The following is a 20893-nucleotide window of genomic DNA, read 5'->3' on the forward strand; positions in this document are numbered from 1 at the left end:
CATTTTCCTATTGGTCTGATTTCACAGGAACATTTTACCTGTTTCTGTGAGGCATTTTTTCTCCTGGAAGAGAGGCGCTGATTGGCCCCAAACGACTGACAACCTGGTGTAATGAAATTTTCCAATGTAAACTCATTTTCCCTCAGTTTCAGCAATTTTAAATCTATATATAGAGATATCTTTGTCAGAATTGCATTGTTAGCTTCTCCTGGTAAACTAATCGTCTCACATTGTCATTGCAAATAGAGATCTATTAATGGGTCTCATCTCCCAACTGATTCCAGCACTGTTCTGCTTATTAGCATGTACCAGCAACTTCATCCACGGACACAAATGCAATAACAACACCTTGCGAGAGATCATCAAAACGCTGAACAACCTCACAGAGGGAAAGGTGAGTAAGCTATCTGGCACCATCTCTCCAGATGTTCTGGTGATGTTGTGAGTATTCTTAGACGATGAGAAGAACATAACAGCTTCTTGAGAAGTTCAGAGTGGGTGACATGATAAGGAGCAGAGCAGGGACTTCTCCCTGGCGCTTTTTTTTTTTTTTTTTTTCCTGAGGGATTGTAGAAAGTTTTTTCAGTTTGAGTGAGTGAGAGCTGCTCAGCAAGGATTACTTTGTACAGTTGGAGGTAACTGCCTCTTGCTCTCGCGTTCCTGCCTAGGACAAGACTGCGTGCATGGAGCTGATTGTAGCAGACACCTTTGCTGGCCCAAAGGTAAGAACTGCTTTGGGAGATGGGTGACTTGGGAGAGGAGACCCATCCACAGGTCTTTGACAAGAAACTTTCTTAGCGGAAAGCAAACTGACTCGAATTAACTATAAAGTGTTAAATGTTTTCAAAGAAGGAGAATTCTGATCTTTACTCTCAAACATATTTTGGTGTTTCCGGTTTCACTTGATTTAGAAGATATGTAATAGAAGGCTTGGATTTTGTAATTCTAATTCAGATGCTGGTCAAGGAAAAGCTCTTTAGGATTTTACCCAGCTCAGGCCTACTGCCCGGAATATAGGAGGCACTCAATAAATGCTTGTGGAAGGAGAGAATTTTTCTGGCCCATACATTTCTGAAAACCAAATACTCTCACAAAAACAGATATTTGAGATTACAGGTTGAGGGAGCTTTCATTTTGTCTAAGAGACTTCCTACGGCAACAGAAAAGGTACCGCCAGAGCCCCTCCTCTTCCGCAGCCTGGTCATCTAACAGCCTACCAGCTCCGGGGCAGCTGTCCAGAGACCTTCACCTTGCTCTGTCCTGCCAACTCCTCTCTAGCTTGGGCTCGACCCATCCTGCCAGATGGGGTCCAACACATCCCTGCTTCTGGCTGCTCGGGCATCTTGCCTTTCCACCTCCTGTGCCGTCTCACCCCCGCCCCTCTATCTGTAGTGGGAGGAGATAGATTTGACAGCTGATAGTACATTTTCTCTGACAAACACATGACTACAGCCATATCAATAGCTTTGTGCACATCAGTTCCTGTTTTCATGGAAACACACGACTGAGAATGAAAAACCCAAAGCTTCAATTTACCAGTGGTCTCCTAACCACTTGCTTTCCATGTGTACTAGAGCAGGTAACTTGGCCGGGAGTGAAGCCCTGTGAGTTGGCAGGGCCACCCAGACCTAGACAGGCCTGTCCTACTTCACGAGGAAAATTGTTCTTCAGGCCTTTATCTGGATATCTCATTTCATTAAAGGTTATTCCATGAGTCTGATATATAATAATATATATTGTAATGTAATTGTATATAATATTATATAAAATGTATAATATATAATAACATATATTACATGTATTATATAATAATATATATTATATGCTGTTGTCCTTCAGAATCTCATCATGTATCAGACTCTGTCCATCAGAAGGTTGGAAGGACTTGGAGACTTTATATGTATATATAAAATATTATATTTTAAAGTTTTATACATGTATATAAAATAGCCAAGAGTCCACTGGGGTGTGCTCTGGGTTGTCCAGAGGGCAGCCGTACTGGATAGAGGGCTCTACCAAAGCCAAGGGCAGGGCCCAGGAGGAAGAGCCAAGGGTCTGGAAGTGAGGCAGCCCGTGATTTTAGTCCCAGTTCTGCCACTAACCGGCCGTGTGGCCTCTGGCAAGTCTCCACACTTCTTTCTGCCTCAGTTTCCACAGCTGAAGATATGAAAGTGATTTTGAAAGCTGGTTGGACTCTGCCTCTTGAATTAGTGGAAAGTGTTATTGTAACATGATATAACTCTTGATTAAAGGCAAAAACTCGTTGTAGAGAAGTAATCATTCTAAGGAGGAGGGGCCAGGGGTTGGAAATGATCAAACCCTCTGTGACTCCAAGCCCAGGCGACCCCACTCTGGGCTATCTCTAGAAGACCCAGCCACCCTTGCCCGCACCAGGCCACACTGCTTTCCTCCTGTTCTTGGCCCTCTACTTCACTCAGTTCTCACATACTCCCTCACCACATGGGCAGACGTCTCCCGAAACACGTCCCCACTGCCCTCCTTCACTCGTACCTCTCTCTATGCCTTCCCCTGCTGCTTCTTTTCCTCCTGGATTACCAACCTCATTCTTCCACTCTTTTCTTTTCCTCAAAGACTCAGCCCTGCTTACTTATCTATTAGGATATTTCAGAACAAGGAAAGGTTGTTATTTTCAAAAGCCACAAAGGTGGTATGTGGGAGGAAAAGTTACTTTTTTTTTTTTTTGAAAGAATCTTTTTGTTTTTTTTTAATTTTTATTTATTTTTTCTCCCAAAGCCCCAGTAGATAGTTGTATGTCATAGCTGCACATCCCTCGTTGCTGTACGTGGGAGGCGGCCTCAGCATGGCCAGAGAAGCGGTGCGTCGGTGCGCGCCCGGGATCCGAACCTGGGCCACCAGCAGCGGAGCACACGCACCTAACCGCTAAGCCACGGGGCCGGCCCTAAATGAGTTTTTTTTTTTAATAATTTTATTTATTTATTTATTCCCCCAAAGCCCCAGTAGATAGTTGTATGTCATAGCTGCACCTCCTTTTAGTTGCTGTATGTGGGACCCAGCCTCAGCATGGCCAGAGAAGCGGTGCTTCGGTGCGCGCCCGGGACCGAACCCAGGCCGCCAGCAGCGGAGCGCGCGCACTTAACCGCTAAGCCACGGGGCCGGCCCAAAAGTTACTTCTTTGTGTTTCTAAAGAAGAACATCTTTCCAAGATCCAGAGTATTACTTTTATTTCTTTTGGTGATCAAGAATTCCAGTATCTCCAAGTTGAGTAGCATCCTGCTCTTGACAGTTGCTGGAAAGAACGCGCTGATCTAAATCCTGAGTTTCATAGTCAACGTCTACGTGGGTGTCTATGAAATTAAGGTGGTCTGAGGAAGAGCGAAGTGGAAAGCAAGCAAGCTAGGTGGTCTGTGAAGGACTTTTTGGGGGGATCATTAGTTGGAGGTATTTTCTACTTACCAAAGAGAGCTAAAGTCCTTACTTTTTCAGAGAGCTCTATGCCGACCCTCAAAGCTTTTTTAAATGAAAGTAAAGGATTTCCTCACATATAGCACTGGCTGACTAAACTTGGGCAAAAGAGTGGAGATAATGAATACAACACAAGTAGGACTGGATCTTTATGGCCCTAAATGAAGCTGGCCAAGATCCAAGTTAGAACTCTAACAAGAGCCACTGTCACAGGAGAACTCTCCCTGACGGCATTCTGCCATTGGCTGACATTCCATGGGGGACGGGTTTCCTCCTGGCATGGCCCTAGGCCCCCCTTTTGAGTCTCTTCTCCTGAGCAGCTCTGAACTGCAAGGTCGGCTAGCCTTGAGCTATGCTAGACACACTCAGGCAGTGAAAGGTGGACAAGCAGATGAAAGCAGTCGGTATGGAGTGTCATCCTGTTGCTGCAACACCAACGGAACTAAAACTTTAAGGCCTTTAACTAAAACTGCCTTTAGAATTAGTTCTTTTAAAGTTTTCCCTTTGATTCAAACTCTTCAATTCCTATTTTATCCTAACTACATTAGAAAGTCTTTTGACAAATATCTTTAGAGGGTTTTTTCCTATATTAAATGGCCATATACTCAAAACTAAGGCAGTTCAATTTCTAGGCTCCCAGACAAAGTTTCAGAAAAGTCTCATTAGGGTTTTTTTTTTTTTTTTTGGTGAGGAAGATTGGCCCTGAGCTAACATCCGTTGCCAATCTTCCTCTTTTTGCTGAGGAAGATTAGCCCTGAGCTAACATCTGTGCCCATCTTCCTCTATTTTGTATATGGGACACTGCCACAGCATGGCTTGATGAGTGGTGCGTGGGTCCGCACCTGGGATCTGAACCCGCAAACCCCGGGTCACCGAAGCAGAGGGCGCAAACTTAACCACTACACCACTGAGCCAGACCCTCTCAACAGGTTTCAACAGAAAAGAAGCAAAGGGGCTCGTTTCCTTCTGTCCCTCTTAAACCTCACCGTTCTCTCTCAGCAACAGGCATCTGCCTACATCTGCATACACAGGGAGTGTCTGCCTTTGCCTTGGCCTCATCGCCTCTGCTCACCCACAAAGCACCCAGAGGCATGGTGATTTATGGGAGGTTTCTTGACTCCCTGAGCCCAGAGATACTGGTGCTGCTCTTAAATTTCCAACTAGAATCAGGGCCCAGGAGGGCTCTTGGCTAGTTCATTAAGTGCAGGTCCTTCCAAAGGCCCTGCCTATGGGCCATCAAGCCCCACAGGGGAAAGGGGAAGCTTTTGTAGACTGGTATTCTGATGCCTCGGTCTAGGTCTAGATCCTCCTGGAAAAAACGTCAAGTATGAACCGTACTTCTAGAATTTAGCCTAAAGAGATGAGATGAACACAAAGATTTACACAGATGACTCACTGTCGCATTATTTACAGAAGCAAGAACCTACAATGATATGGGATTGATCAATTATGATACAAATATGCCATGAGTTCCTACGCAGCTCTCAATCTCATGTTCTTAAATTAAATATTACTGAATGACTTAAGAAAATGTTTGCACTATATGTTAAGTGTAAAAAGATTACAAAACAGTATCAAACTTGGTCCCTATTTGGAAAAAAAAAAAGTTACAAATACCTGGGAAGATACTTACCAAAATATTAATAGTAGCTATCTCTGGCTGGTGGGATAATGAGTGAATTAATTTTTATTGAAAATATATTACTTGTATAGTAAATATGTATTACCTTGATAATCAGAAAACATATGTAAGAACTGTAAAAAGCTGCTTGGACCATGCTTCTTTTATAAATCCCCTGGAGATCTCGTTAATGCACATTTATGATTCAACAGGTCTGGGGTGAGGCCTGAGATTCTGCATTTCTAACAAGCTCCCAGGTGATGCCCACACTGCTGCTCCACGGACCACAAGGAACTATAGCATGTCCTGGCTGAGGCTAGAGAGAGCTTTATCTGAGCTGGATCGGGCTCAAGCTAAGACCGCTCTCCAGGCTCCATGCCTTTGTTCTTCAGTGGAAAGTGAGAGGACACACCAGGCCTGAGTCAGACTGAGACACAATCCCTCTTCTGGGTTCCTAACAAGAGCTGTTTCCTCCCTTGTACATTCCCTCTTCTAAGGCCCAAATGTCCCAAGGAAGAGCCATGTGGCCAAACCCACATCAGAGCTACCAGTATTCCAAGGAGGTTCTGACTGAGCACATTCTAGGCCACAGGCCCCTTACAGAAGCTCTGTCCACGGCCCAGCTCAATGGTACCCTCCCCCAGAAGCTTCCCCTGACCTCCTGGGGCATGCAGCCCTGATCCTGGCACTCACCTCTAGCAATGTGGGCAAATGTCTTATCTCCTCACCTGGACCCTAAGCTTCTACACACACTGCTATCTCCCATGGGAGGGCTAAATGGAGAGTGCTGTCCAAAGCAGCAATGTCCAGGCCAAAGGACGTGCATTTGTTTACTCAACAAGCATGTAAGATTTCCAGGGAAACCTGGATTTTAAAACCTTATAGGAATGAGAGAGCAGAATCGGACTATGAGCTCACATAGGCACCTTCCACAGAAAGAACAGCTTGCATGGTGAAAAGAAACAGACATGGGGTGTAGACAGATGGCTCTGCATTCAAATCTCCACTCTGTCATTTACTTTAGCTGAGTGACTTTATTCAGGTACCCTTTCAGCAAAACCCTCCAAGGAAAAGAAATTGAGAGGCTCTGAGGAAAAGAATGCTGCATTTGCAGGTAATTGGGAAAGGTTGTTTACAGAGGTTTATGACTGTGATGAGCAGCCTTCATTCACATGGCAGGAATACTTGAACACCTGATCCGTAGTTGAGTAAACTCACCTTCTCCACTTGTCCTCTTGGAAAGAAGAAATGAGAAGGAAAAATCTCTCTCCCATGTTTGAAATACAGCTAGCACATGGCTATCTGTGGCATTTCTCTTTCTAGAACACAACTGAAAAGGAAATCTTCTGCACAGCTGCGACTGCGCTTCGGCAGCTCTATAAAAGACATGACAAGTCCCTGATCCAAGGATGCCTGCATGGACTTGACAGGAACCTCAGGGGCATGGCAACCACGGTAAGCTGCATTATGCCGACAGCCTGGCTCCTGACGGACTGCAGCCTCACTTCTAAACGTTCCTCCTTATGAGTGGTAGTACCCTTGATTAATCAACCCATTCATTCATTCAACAAATATCTGTTGAGGCGCTATGAGTGCCACGTGCTCTTCTAGGCACTGAGGATACCGTATTATAGACAAGAAGGCAGAGTCCCTGCTCTCACAGAGTGGGGGAGTTAGAAAAGCAAACAAACATGTAATATGATGTCCAGGAGTGATAACTGCTATGAAGAAAAATACACGAATAAAGAAAATAGGGGTTATGAAGGACAGGGCTGATTTAATAGTTGGTGACATCATCTGAGCAGATATTTGAATTAAGTGGGGGAGCAGGCCACACGACTAATTGGGGAAAGAACATTCCAGGCAGAGAGAACAGCTGTGCAAAAGCCCTAAAGTAGAATTGAGCTTCATGTGTTCAAAGATCAATAGGAAGGCCGTGTGCCTGGATCAGAATGAGCGAGGGAGATTTTAACAGGAGATCAGACCACACAGGGCCTTGGGATTCTGCCCCAAGTATGGTGGGAAATACTCACAGAGTTTTGAGCAGGGCAGAGACTACAACCTGATTTATGTAATTTACAATGATCACTCTGGCTACTGTGTGGTAAATAGACTGAACAGGGGTAAGCACAGAAGCAAGACGGCCTGTTGGGAGGCTACCACACTAATCCAGGCTGGAGATGATGGTGGTTTCGACAGGGTGGGAGCTGTAGAGGTTTCGAGATTTGGGATATAACTAAAAATAGAACCATAAGAACTTGCTGACAGATGCATTGTGAGGGGTGAGGGAAAGAGGAAAAGGTCCTCTTGGTTCATGGCCTGAGCCCCTGGGGGATAGTTGGTGCTGTTTACAGAAATGGAAGACTGGGGATGAAGCAGGGCTAGAGGCTGAGCAGAAGATCGGGAGTTTAATTTTGTACATAGTGAGTGTGAGGTACGTACTGGACAGCCAAGTGGAGATGTTGAGAAGATTGTTGGAAAAGTCTGACGCTTAGGGGAGGTCAGACCTTGAGATATAAAATGAAGAGTCCTCAGAAAGATGTTATTTAAAGTCATAGACCTGAAATGACATAGAGAAAGGGAGAGCTCCAAGGGCTGAGTCCAGAGGCACTCTAACATACAGAGGTCAGGAAGAGGAGGGTCCTGCAAAAGAGACAGAGTAGTAGCGAGCGGAGGAGGAGGAAATCGAAGAGTGTGTGGTGCCCCAGAAGGCAAAGAAACTCTTTCAATAGGGAGGGAGTGCTCAACTGTGCCAAATGTACTGAAAGGTCAAGTAAGATGAAGACTGAGAATGGCCACTGGATCTGGCACGATAGAGGTCACCAGTGATGCTGATATAAATGGAGATGGGGGAATGAAAGCCTGACTACAGTGGGTCCCACAGAGAATGGGGGTGGGGAGGAGTGAAAAGGAAGGGGCACTGAGTATAGAAAACTCTCTTGACGCGTTTTGCCATCAGGTTGCCAAGAAATGGCACAGTAGCTGAAGGGCAGGTATGGAGTGAGGGACTCTCTTTTAAGGTAGGATATATATTCAGCATGTTAATATACCAATGGGAATGATCCAGTAGAGACGGGAGAATTGATGGTGTAAGAAAGAGGGAGAGCCAAGAGTGGATGTTATCTAATGCCAAGCAGAGGAACTGGGGACATTCATCCCCTCCCTGGGTGCTTTATTTATAAGATAAGGTAATGGAATAGGGAGCTGACACTATACTCATTCTTTTAATTCTCTTAATGATCTTATGAAGTAGGCACTATTGTCCCCATTTTACAAAGGAGGAAACGGAAACTTTTACAAATGGAGTAGTTTGTCCTAAGCAATGCAATTAATAAATTGGTAGAGCTGAGATTCAAACTGAAGCAATTGCTTGGTGGTAGGGGCCTGGAATCCTTTCCACCTGAAGTGCTATTGTGGTGTTGCTGTTGAATGGGCAGGAGGGCAAATGGACTGAATCTCGCTCTCAGCAGTTCAGGCGGCCACACAGAAGGCCCAGTGTGGCAGTGGGCAGGTCTGAGCCTCCACCTTCATGTTATGCTCTGGAGCAGCACCTAGCTGTGTGTGACACACCTCTCCAGAGACTGTGGCATTCCCAAAAGCAGACAGTTAGTGATGGTGCAGTAGCCATTTCTAGGAGTATACGTAGTATGCACCAAAACAGGCAAACCCTGCTGGCCTAGTGGCAGAGTCAGACTCCTAATCAAGCGAGACTGGAGGCCCTGGTTTAATTGTTCAGGCGGCAAGTGTCAGAGTAGGCTTGACTCAAGTAGACGGGCATGACAGCAAGGCTCAAATACTTAGCAATGCAAGCTAATGAAATGTTTCTTTTGTAGACCAACTGTACTGTGAATGAAGCCAAGAAGAGTACATTGAAAGACTTTTTGGGAAGGCTAAAGACGATCATGCAAGAGAAATACTCAAAGTGTCGAAGCTGAATAAGCTGAATATTTTAATTTATGAGTTTTTAATAGCTTTATTTTAAAAATATTTATATATTTATAATTCATCATAAAATAAAGTATATGTAGAATGATGTCACTTTAATAGCATTGGCTATGTTTACTTGATTTGGGGGGAAACCAATTTAATTTACTGAGAGACTAAAAATTGGTGTGAGAGTCAAAAAGGAAAGACTGCTTCCCTCTCAAGGAGTCCCCTCTCTACTTAGGGACATAAAGCACGAAATGATTAAAGAATACAAGGCCACACAAGATGTAAATGATAAGTAAGAGAGACTTTGTAGAATGGGTCCAAGAGTCTTACTGACTACCAAATAATTCTGAATTGAAAAGGCGTCACCTGGATGCTTAGAACATTCTTCTCCCACTGGCACAAAGGTTGTTATATTGAGTCTATAGGGGGAAAAACAGTGACTCTAGCACGCTACATGGCTTTGCAGTGAACAATATTTAAAGTCCTAATAATGTAAATTCTCTTGATTCTCAATTCTTAGAAGCAACCAATAGACAAAGCACAGAAGACTAAGTTATGGTTACAGAACAGACTGTAAATGCTATCAACCTGACAATATAAAAGGTATAGCTGAAAATGGTTGAGAGGTAAAAGCAGAAGGAAAGAAAGAGAAGTGAGGCACTAATATCCCAGCTCACTTGGGGAGGGAGTGAATTAAGCAATACTGTCTAAGGTTGACAGAACAAGAACAAGAGAGTTAGGTATTATGCAAAATTGCAAAGGTAACAGAAGATCTAAAAATAATTTACCATAAAAAATTTGGAAGGGGTAATATAAATGAGGCAAACCATCATTTCAACAGAAAAATCAACGCACAGTATCTAAAGTTGATAAATCAAAAAATAGTTGGCAAGAGTGGTCATGAATTGATGATTGTTGTAGCTACGGATGGGTATACGGGGGTTGATTGTACTACTATGCTTTTATACATGTTTGAAAGTTTTCATAATAAAAAGTGAAAACAAACAATAGTGAGTGAATCAAGAAATCTTTGGAATTATGATGGCAGCCACCAGAGCAACTAAAAACAAAAAAGGGAAGGTGGTTTGCCGAAAATGGGACCTGGAATAAGGACTGGTGAAAGCAAGGCAGGACAACTGTTGGCTTTCCCTTTTAAATCTGTGTGTGCATGTGCACACATGACCATGTGCATAAATGATAAAATGTTTTTAAAAATCAAAAAACTAAAGTTAAAAATACAGACAATAACAAAGGTTGGTGAAGATGTGGAAAAACTGGAATCCTCATACATTGCTGGTGTGATTAAAAAATGGTACAGCCACTTTGGAAAACAGTATGGCAGTTCCTCAAAAGGTTAAACATAGTTACTATGCGACCCTGTAATTTCAATCCTAGGTATCTACTCAAGAGAACTGAAAACATATGTCCACACAAAAACCTCTACACAAATGTTCATAGCAGCATTATTCATAATAGCAAAAAAGTTGAAATAACCCAAATGTCAATTGGCTGATGAATGGATAAACGAAATGTGGTATATCCATACAATGAAATATTATTTGGCAATAAAAAGAAATAAAGTACTGATACATGCTACAACATGAATGAACCTTGGAAATATTATGCTAAGTGAAAGAAGCCAGACACAAAAGGCCACATATGATTATGATTCCATGTATATGAAATGTCCAGAAGAAGCAAATCCATAGAAGCAAAAAGTAGAATATTGGTGGCTGGGAGGATGGAGAAACAGGGTGTGACTGTTAATGGACAGAGGGTTTCTTTGGGGAGTGATGAAAATGTTATGATGTTTGTAGTGATGGTTGCACAACTCTATGAACATACTAAAACCCACTGAATCGTTCACTTTAAAAGGATGAATTTTATAGTATGTGAGTTATAGCTCAATAAAGCTGTTATTTAAAAAAAATTAAAAGGAAAAAAAACAAAACAAGTGTCACGTCATTGAAACTTGCCTTTTGAAGACACGTGCTCTGCAAGAATATGGTTCTAGTAACAGTGAATGAGCATTCTTTTTTCATCCTCGCTTATACTTATGTGACAAAAATTAGTACTAGTACTAAAATTATACCAAAACATGTAACTTCTTTTAACCATTTCAAAATAAGGGAACAAATCAAAAGCTTCAAGTCTCACCCTGACCACAGCCAGTTTCACCCTGCCCACATAAAATACCAGCATGCCAAGGGCAACAACTAACTAAGAGAGTCATGGAGCCTTCTAAGGCCACACTGAAAATTTTAATTTCCTTTCTTCTTTGATTGAGACTCATTTGCATTCAATGGCTAATGTGAGCTGTAGTTTACCACAGGATATGAGTTGTGGGTTATAGTTTGTGTATGAGGCCAGAATGGTAAAAGGAAAGGCTGTCAGGAAGAAAGATTTAGAACGGGCCGTAGAAAGGACATATGCAGGTTCCAGGCAGGTCTGTCATAAGCTTCTATGGTTAAGATGCAACTAACATTTCTACTTACTTCCAGACAGGTGGTTCTGGGCTCTGGATGGAAACACCCAACAATAAGCCCTTGAGTTTACCAACGGAGTGAGAGAACATGAATTGAGGAGGACACACATAACAAGGAGCAAAGAAACTTCAGGATTAAGTGAAAGTTGAGACGCTTGTCATTTATGCACATTCATTTAGGAAACTTAGCCACAGCCCATGCCTGCTTCATGGGACGTGCCTCTTGTCTGTGCATGGAATGTGTGACATTGACAGCAAAGGTTGAATCCCTCCCTCCCTGCTACTGGACCCCCGCCTTTTACCTATGAATATATTATACCTCTAACTGGCATTAGTAGACAATAAATACTTATTGAATAAACGAATGAAAGAAAAAATGTTTCACTCAAATTTATAGCTGAATGTGTTTTATTGAAACTTTCTTGGGCCACAGTTAGAAATGCTGACTGCTGATAAAAAAGCATCAGGGGCTCTCTTGTTGCTATTGACCTATCCACGCCAGTGACCATGACCTGTTTTTCTTCACCCTCCTCCACATGTCATCTTTGTTGGCCTCTCAGGGTGCCCAAATTATCTGAGAATGGGGAATTTTAGAGCAGAGGGCAAAGCACAGCCACCTCACGGAGCAAAGCTTGGCCTGGCCTATGATCATGCAAGGTTAGCTTCTCAGTTCCTACCAGCTTCCACTGAGGGCAAGGCAAGTACTTTCTCTAGTCTCAGGGCTGATTTCTTGGTTCAATTTATCAGCTCAAGTTGGAGTTCCATTCCCAGGTGGAGTACTAAAATCTCCTAGTTAGCTGTCACGCCTAGCATTTTCTAAACTGGCCCTTGCCCTAAGCACTCAGACATTCTCTCCTCAGCTCTCTAAAGTGCTTCTCTTCTACTCCATCCTTCTGTCAACTTCTTCCTAGCTCAACCTTCAGTCTCTGTCTATTCCTTTCTTGTTTCCTATTAGCCAGTGTTACACCAAACACAAGCATGTTTTGATGTTTTGTGTGCTGACTGCACACCCCGGGTACCTGCTAAGCAACGTGAGTAAAGAGAAGTGAAGATATATATGTTCCCTCAGTCCAGGTAGCAGCCATGAGTGCGAGAGAGCCAGCTGAGAAGAGATGGAGGTTAGCTCCTCTGGCTCATGACCATTTCAGCCTCCAGGGCACAACCATGGACATCATCTGCCCTCCCAGCTCCCTCCTCTCTAATCCTTCACAATCTTTCCAGCAGTTGTTTCTCTAAAACACAAACAATATGAGTGACCCACTTAAAATCCTTCTGTGGCTTCCCACTGCTTACAGAAAACTCTTTCACAGTAGGATCCTGGCCTCTCTTTTCTTTTCAGGCTCATCTGTCCCCACCCCTTTACCCTACTTTAAACATACCACCAACGCACATGGCATCTAGGTTCATGTTACTCCTGCCCGGAATGCCTTTCACCACTTGTTGGACCACTTTAACACCTCTCAAAGGCTGAGAAGCCTTTACTGACCTTTTGGTCAGGCAGACACATGCTAGCCACCATGCCAGCTGCTAGGGAAGGATGCTGTGCCTGGCAGCTCATCAGTCGCCCCCCCCCCCTTTGCCACAGCCCTCAATGTGCTGCGCTGTCATGCTCCATTTACATGGTCACCTCTCCCTCCTGAGGGAGGCCGTGAGCTCTGCAAGGACCTTCTACTCAGCACAACGTAGGTACACAGTCAATACAGAAGACAACTGGTGACTGAGTGGCATCACTCATGATGGAGTAGAAATCAAGGCCAATATAATATTTCTGTAATGACTCTGGTACTTTTAGGTTGGGTTAGGCAATATCCTCTTGCTAAGATTGGTATCAACTCCGAGAAATATTTCATTCAGTTGTAAAGTCCCAGTTAAATTCCTTTGTACAACTGGAGAAATAAAGCCTTTGATTAAAAACTAAAATTTCCCCAGCCCTCTAAAAAGGGATGGGGGAGGGGAGCAGGTGTGGAAGAATGTCTGATCTGTCATATTCTTTAGTCACAGCCATAAACGTGTTTGGGTAAGATAAAGTGATGTTCTGATAAAGTTGATAAAAGTAACTTGAAGAGTGGGTCACAGGAAGCCCAAGATAAATGCTGAGAGGAAACAAGTTCTTTTTGAAGTAGCCTCTTCATAATCATTTTCCCACACATTTGTTCAGCTTCCGAAGGAGGACTGAATATCTGATTTGCTTTGCAAATGAAACAGCTTAAGAATGAGACATTCAGACAGTGTTATAACAAATGTGTTTAGAAGGCTCCTCTAGCTCGCTTTAAGTTTAGCCTGTGGCTTCAGAACTGTGTTAACTAATCCCATAGACACAGTCGAACTGAGGTCCCTTAGGCTGGTACTCGGGTTTCTTTGTTTTTGTTTTTTTTTGTACTTGTTTTCAAAAGAGATTTCTTGAGAGTCGTCATGAAAAGATGGGATGGACAATGTCCTCAGCAGCATCCTAACAACACAGGCAGTAGCAGGTTTCCTAAAGGTGAGCCTTAGTGGTGGTACTTAATGAAAGCAAATATCATAGCTCCAACACTCCACTGGGGAGGAGGGGCAGAGGGTGTGAAGGCGGCACTATTTATCATCTTGCTTATGCCATAGCAGGTCTTTAATTTTATCTTCACGTTCTACATACGTGTAGGAGTTTTACATTAGCTAGCAGTTGGAAAAAGGAAGAGAGCAAGCCTTGAAAGGGCCAGAGGAGTCCTCTCCTACGCAAAAGCACATTTAAGTCCTTTGAAACTTGCCTACAAATCAAAACTTCTGTTTGCTGTGAATTTCTTAAGACTGCCTAGCCCGGTGCCTGGTAATCAATAAATGTTTGTCAAAATAACACATGATTAACAATAATCCAAGCAATGCTGTTATTTTGGAGATATTTTAAGCTTATTAAACGTTTTTGAAAGAGATCACGATATTGTTACCACTAAGAAATGTCTCCTTCTACCTTTTAGTGAGATGTATTCTGCATAGACACTTAAAGCTTTAAGGTTCTCTTCTCAAACACCTAATAAAAAGGATAACAAAACTTGGATAAAAACATTTTTGGTGAAAATACATTTTATCAATGAGAAGAAGCACATTTAAAAACATCTCTCCCAGGTTTCTGTTTCACGATGATTTCTATTTAAAGACCCACAATATTAAGAGTTTCTGGGTGTGAAATTACACAGGCCTCACTTAACCATATGAAATTGAGATGCCAAGCACAAAGAACCTGAGGATTTATATCAGGATGGATGTAAACACAAAAATAGTACAGTAAAGAAGCAGACCACTACACTACAGGCATTAGGTAAAGATTTTTATTTCTTATTTAACCATGCTGCTTGTAAACATACAATATCAATATATATAACTTGAACAAATACAATTTATACATTAAGTACACTGAAAGTACGGCTTTTGAAATTAATGCAACAACCTTGTACAATTTGTAATTCTGGCCAGTATGCAGTACTATAGTAATGCTACTAAAGTTATTAATGATTTAAATTAGACTACTACTAATAATTTCAAAGGCACTAGGATGATCTGTTTTCTTCTAGCATTTTAAGAACAAAGAATAACTAAAAAGGAAAATAAACTAAAAACTAAAAATATACATTAAAAAATTGGGCAGACACTGGTGTGCTTAAATGTAAACTCTACGCATTCCTTAATTCACAGCCCTGTAGGAAAGAAAGGGACTTTCCTTAAGAGTTAAAGGGAAAGATATTTTTTAAAAGACTAAAAAGAAACAAAAGAAAAAAAACCAACCTAAAAGCCATAATCATAATTTAAAAACATGTTACAGATGAAGTAGCACTGCCACCCCCCGCAAAGTAACCTTAAATTTCTTGCTGCAAAAAAAGGTTCCCCTGTCCCAGAAAGTAGATGGCACAGCTTATCAAATGGATTCTACTTGTGGAATAAACACACAGATGCAGAAACCCCCTCCTCGTGATTAATCTTATACTTTACAAGAATCTAAACAAAAATGGGAAGTACTATTATATTTTAATATCCTAACTATTAGTATATATAATTATAGGGTTTATTACAGAACACACCACAAAAAAATAACGTTCTACCAAGGCTCCTTTTAATAAATAAATATTACTTTTTTAAATTAAAGAGAAAAGAAAATACTCATTCAATAGCGTATTTATATGACACATTTTAAATCTGCCTATTTCAAATAATGAGCAAGTTTGTTCAACTATATCCTTTCATAAAATTAAAATGAAGTTACAAAATATTTCATTTGTGGACAAAGACACAGTAAATGTGAAGAAACCACAGAACTGCTATGACTGGAGCTAAACAAATGGCTCTAACAGCAGTGTCCCATGTTTTCATATGGATACTCAGGCCTGGCTCAAATATTTAATTTTGTTATTTCATAAGATGAATATTTACTGTCCATCCGGTATAATCAGTTCTAACGTAAATGCTTTTTTAAAGACAAAAACTGCTAAAGCAGCCTGTTTTTTAAATTTCTCAACGTTTTGACTTTTTATAGATTTCTTTTTGTTATTGCAGTGGAGCGGAATGGAAAACAATTTACCATACTGGCTTAAATTTTCTATAATGTTTTCAAGCTTAGTGCAAAAGTTAGTTCTTTCCTATTAACTGCACGGTTAAAGGCTAGAAACATGGACTTTTAAAAAGAAGAAGTATTCATCTTGTTTTTCTACTGGTAAAATTAAGATTTCTCTAGAGTAATTACTAACACAGTTAAATGCGCATCTACAACTGCCAAGATAGTCTGCTCACACAAAGCTATTACAGGAAGCAAATTCACCTCAAGTCTTCACAGTATCTAAACAATGCCCCACAGAATAAAGTTATAAACTTCTATCTCACACATTACAGAGAAAATGCTGCCAGTTAAGTACAATTCTTACTACCTAAACCATATTCACCATACACAGGACATTTAGTACACCACTTTTGGAACATACTTTAAAGTTGTGGACACATTCTCCCACCACCTCACAAGTACGCTGCCCTCACTCACCCCTACTCTATACACAGCTTTATAATTATAAACCAGTATTTTAATCAAACTTGTTAAATTAATGTTAACTTAATAAATACTAATTTGTGAAGTCTCAAAACTTGCAACCAATGTGTTTCAGGGCTGATTACACAATTTTAAAACTTATAAGAGATATAATAAGTGGTTTAGGAGTAGCACAACTTTCAAAAAAAAATTTGTAAGCAGCCAACAAAAGAACAAACAATTCTATTACAACTTATTTTACTATAAAATAAAAATACATTTTATTTTTAGAGGAATATGGTCTAACTGGATTTGTCAATGGAAGACATTCAGGGAAGAATATTTTCTTTTTATAAAATATGAAGAAAAAAGTGTTTTAAAGGCAAAGGATTAACAGATATTTTTCTTGCTTCGGTTGCATTTTCTAGAAAATGGAGACCCTTCTCAACTGGGAGACACAGAGGAACTTCCATCAAAATTGAGAACTCAGACGCAAGAAATCATCCATTACTTACACTTCAGAGTGAATTTTTAAAACTATAGATATATGAGCAAGATTAGTGACCAGTACTTAGCTTCTTAATTTTCTACAACTGTGACTCCTTTATATTTAGGTACAAACTCAACATTTCAAGAGAACATGAAACCAGAACAAAAACAGTATATTTGACTTGAAGTCAAAGTGGCAAAAAAGGTCAAGAGAGGTCCAGATGAAATGTATTTTCAACTTTTGTTTTTTAAACATGTAAACTTCTTGACTGACAAATTATAAAATTTTCTACAGATCAATAAGACCAGTCACCTCATACTTAAAATGCAATGAATGTTAGTATAATAATTAGAACATATTTAAACAGGTCAGGTGGGTGTTAGGATTGAATCATTTCTTAGATATGTAGCCCATACATTCGTATCTAACAGCACGACACAGGACAATTAGATCTGCTACTTTCTGTGTACAAAACAGAACATACTTTTTTTTTCTATTTTGAATATCTAGTTATCTAAATATACAGTAGTTGAGTAAATTACTAGCAGATTTATGTATAAATTTAAACTGCAACTCTCTCCAGTAAGAGCTGCTCCTCCAACTTCCCTGCACAGTATAAACTGAAGATTAATATGACAATTTGAACAATTACCAGTTGTACAATTGTAATGTTATATTAACTTAATATATAGAGACTAAAAGTTATTAGGCAAATTATTAGTTCCAGTCTTACTCCATGATTTACAGCTTCCATTATCTGAAATTACACAAAAGTCCTCAGTGTTTTAATTAAAGACTGTCTAGGGATGAGAACATAACTAATTTTTATTGTGACTTGAAGTCTGTAACATTTACTGAAGTAAAGAGTCAATTACAGTTTCAGGCTTTGCAGAACGCTTTCTGTTTGGGGAAGAGAAAAAGAAAATATGAATGCTTTCCTAAAAGATTGAAATGCAATCACTTCACATTATATAGTAGATAATATAAGGTGGTCCCAGGGTCTAGAAACAGGCCAAGGTTTGACATGTTTGATGGTCTTAAGAGATCATTAATGGTTGCCTAGGGGAAGGTCACCTAGAGTAGGTGCAAGAGCATGGCACGCCACCCACCACCCAGAGTGGTGAGGGTCTGAGTGGACGATCATTTCCAAAACTGGACTAGACAATGTGGCCAGGCCAAGTGGGCTGCATGCTTGCCAGGTTTCAACCTCTCGATTATCTCCTCCGGGGTATGCTAAAGGTGCAAGTTTATTCAGGGCAAATCAGAGACACAAATCATCTGAAGCAACACCTCACAGATGCATTATGGGGACTGATGGAAATGCTACATTAATGTACCATTTTTACTGCAATTTTGCTTAGCACATTGAACTGTGCATTTCTAACGAGGAACTTTGAACATTATCGTGTAATGTAATGCAATATCAATAAACCATATATTGTGTATATTTGTTTATGCTGATGGCCATCTACGGTTTTCATAATTCAGCAGGCTAATTCTGATACACAGAGATGCTGGATTTGGGTCATCTAATGTTGGCTCAAATGTATTTTTTTTTAGGTTAAACCAAAAAAGTACATATTTTAAAATGAGCATTCTGAGACCTATATCCAAACACCTTATTAAATTATTTGTTTAAGTCCACATAGTAAAAAAAAAAAAACAAAATAGTGAATAAAAACTGAGGGATCTTAGGTATATAATCTGGATTTCTGGCTTCTCTTTTGAAACAAGACGATCCAGAAACAATGGCTCTTCTATTCCTAAAACTAACTAGGAACAGAGTGGCAGCTACTTCAGACAGACCACTCTCCAGTCTGCCTCAGTCCCCATCACTGCCTATTTTTCTCTTACATTGAGGCCACCTGTCTTATCATTTATCATCACACTTGCATTGTTATTTTTCTTACTAACCGCAGAGTTAGAAGGAAAATATCTCTATTAAAAGTGGAAAAGTGCAGGGCCGGCCCGGTGGCGCATGCGGTTAACTGCGTGCGCCCCGCAGTGGTGGCCCAGGGTTTGCCGGTTTGGATCCCGGGCGCACACCGATGCACCACTTGTCAAGCCATGCTGTGTATAAAGTAGAGGAACATGGGCATGGATGTTAGCCCAGGGCCAGTCTTCCTCAGCTAAAAAAGAGGAGGATTGGCAGATGTTAGCTCAGGGCCAATCTTCCTCACACACACACACAAAAAAGTGGAAAAGTGAAAGATCTAGAGGGATTTGTATTTTTTTGAACTGATTTGCTTCATTCACTAATATTACATCCATGGCTTTTGTTGGCATATGAAAAGTTTTTAATCCCTGGCACCTAAATGCTAAAGAATATAAACATCTGTACACTTTTAATATGCTACTGATTCCTCCTGAGTTCAACTATCCCAAATTTATAAATGTTAGGTATATGTCTATGAGATTATGTAACACAAAAATATTAAAACCATACAACTTCACTCGACATGTAACTCAAAAGTCTATGTACTCAAAGTAGGGAAAAAAATAAGCTTATTATTTCCCACCATTTCAGGAACCCCAAAGTCTTACAATCAGTTTAAATAAGTGGAACAGTACTTGATGAAGGGAAGGGAGAAAAAAAATAAACCCCAACATAGGGCTCTCACATTCCTATTTCCCTGCGATTATGTTATGATACATATACACTACTCAACAGTCAAAAGCAGCACCCAAAGAAGAGGGAAAGATGGTCAGAGAAGTTTTCTTTAACTGGTGACTGAGGAAATGAAGGTTCTTGGGGTAACGTTTATGATAGAAAAACAAATCAGCTGTATACAATACCTTAGGAGTCTAAACAGGCAAATTAATTAGCATCTCACTAGTAGAATTAGTGTAAGAATTAAGGAATTAAGATAGTAGATGACTTACTATACACTGGAAAGAACAAAGTAAATTAAAAATAAATTCTATTACTCAGGAGGGCTAAAGAAGTTGGAAGACCTTAATTCTTTAGCCAGATTTTATTTACTCAAATGGCAACTACATAAGGACTTGATATTTATTTAAATATATTAGCCAATATATTTATCATGTTAACTAATTTCCTTTTAATGTATCTAATTAGAATATCTCATTGCCTTTATTTCATGGTATTCAAAGACAACCCTTACCTTCTCCCTGTCTTTGGCCTTGCTTTCCCCTTTGAAGTCCGTGGCCTCTCCAATTTCATCAAGGACTGCCGCAGGCTCTCCTCAGTATAGGCCAGATACACATGGGAAAGGTCCACTTCAAAGGGCTAAGTAAAGCAAACAAACACAAGATGCTCTTATAGGATGGATTTAAACCAGATTTGGGGGAAGATTTAAAACACTGAATAAACTCTAGAAAAAAGCCACAAAAGACAAGACCAAATAAATATCTAACGATATCTTCTTCTAATGCCATTTATCTCAAATGTATTCACCAAGGGTTGATGAATAAGATGCCCTGACACACTATAAATTCCTTAGTAGTAAAGGAAAACTGTTGCTGTTTTCCCTAACGCTGCTACGTCCTCTTGTTGACCTAAGACTAGAAATAGCTTTGAAAAGGACAGACACATTCCAGACTCTAACCATATCTCCACGACCCAGAGATGTGGTGAAGAGAGTGCACCAAAGATGACTCCATGCCACTCTTGTGGTAGAAATGATAAGCCTGCCATCATGACTGAAAGCGAGCAGAACTGTCCTAATAATCACCTCATCCTACAGCCTCTATTCCCAAAAGATTAGCCTATTTTTCAGGAGAGCTGATTAACGGATATCATGTTGATAACACAATTTAGTGACCCACATTCCTATAAAGAAACAACTATAGTTTAAAAAAAAAAGGCATTCTTACATCTTTCTCTTTTTTATCAGGAATTGGAGTCTGCTTCCTCATGTTATTTCCTGTGTAGGCAACACATTTCTCAAAAAAGGAAAAAAGGGGGGGAGGAGA

The 20893-nt window shown here is 40.6% G+C and overlaps 2 protein-coding genes across 3 annotated transcripts in view; one reads left to right on the forward strand and one right to left on the reverse strand.

Moving 5' to 3' along the window:
- Positions 1 to 208: 208 nt before the first annotated feature.
- IL4 (interleukin 4) lies at positions 209 to 9000 on the forward strand. Its single transcript, XM_058540920.1, has 4 exons — positions 209 to 394; positions 669 to 722; positions 6389 to 6520; positions 8899 to 9000. The coding sequence occupies exons 1-4, from the start codon at positions 257 to 259 to the stop codon at positions 8998 to 9000; spliced, it is 426 nt and encodes a 141-aa protein (XP_058396903.1). The 5' UTR covers positions 209 to 256.
- Positions 9001 to 15076: 6076 nt separating this feature from the next.
- Positions 15077 to 20893, reverse strand: part of KIF3A (kinesin family member 3A) — a 55577-nt gene continuing 49760 nt past the window's right edge. For both annotated transcript variants that reach the window (XM_058540306.1, XM_058540311.1), the window contains 3 exons: positions 20795 to 20863; positions 20083 to 20207; positions 15077 to 17857 (listed from right to left, as the gene is read on the reverse strand). In XM_058540306.1, the coding sequence (XP_058396289.1) occupies positions 17809 to 17857; positions 20083 to 20207; positions 20795 to 20863 (243 nt within the window). In that variant the 3' untranslated portion in view covers positions 15077 to 17808. The remainder of the gene's footprint in view (positions 17858 to 20082; positions 20208 to 20794; positions 20864 to 20893) is intronic.

This window comes from Diceros bicornis, chromosome 1 (assembly GCF_020826845.1).
Source record: "Diceros bicornis minor isolate mBicDic1 chromosome 1, mDicBic1.mat.cur, whole genome shotgun sequence".
Classification (NCBI taxonomy): Eukaryota; Metazoa; Chordata; class Mammalia; order Perissodactyla; family Rhinocerotidae; genus Diceros; species Diceros bicornis.

What these genes read in the sequence shown, in the direction of transcription:
- IL4 (XM_058540920.1), top strand. Translation starts at nt 257, where the DNA reads ATGGGTCTCATCTCCCAACTGATTCCAGCACTGTTCTGCTTATTAGCA. An exon ending in ACAACCTCACAGAGGGAAAG is followed by an intron (nt 395 to 668) that starts GTGAGTAAGCTA and finishes GTTCCTGCCTAG; the next exon opens with GACAAGACTGCGTGCATGGA. An exon ending in TCAGGGGCATGGCAACCACG is followed by an intron (nt 6,521 to 8,898) that starts GTAAGCTGCATT and finishes TTTCTTTTGTAG; the next exon opens with ACCAACTGTACTGTGAATGA.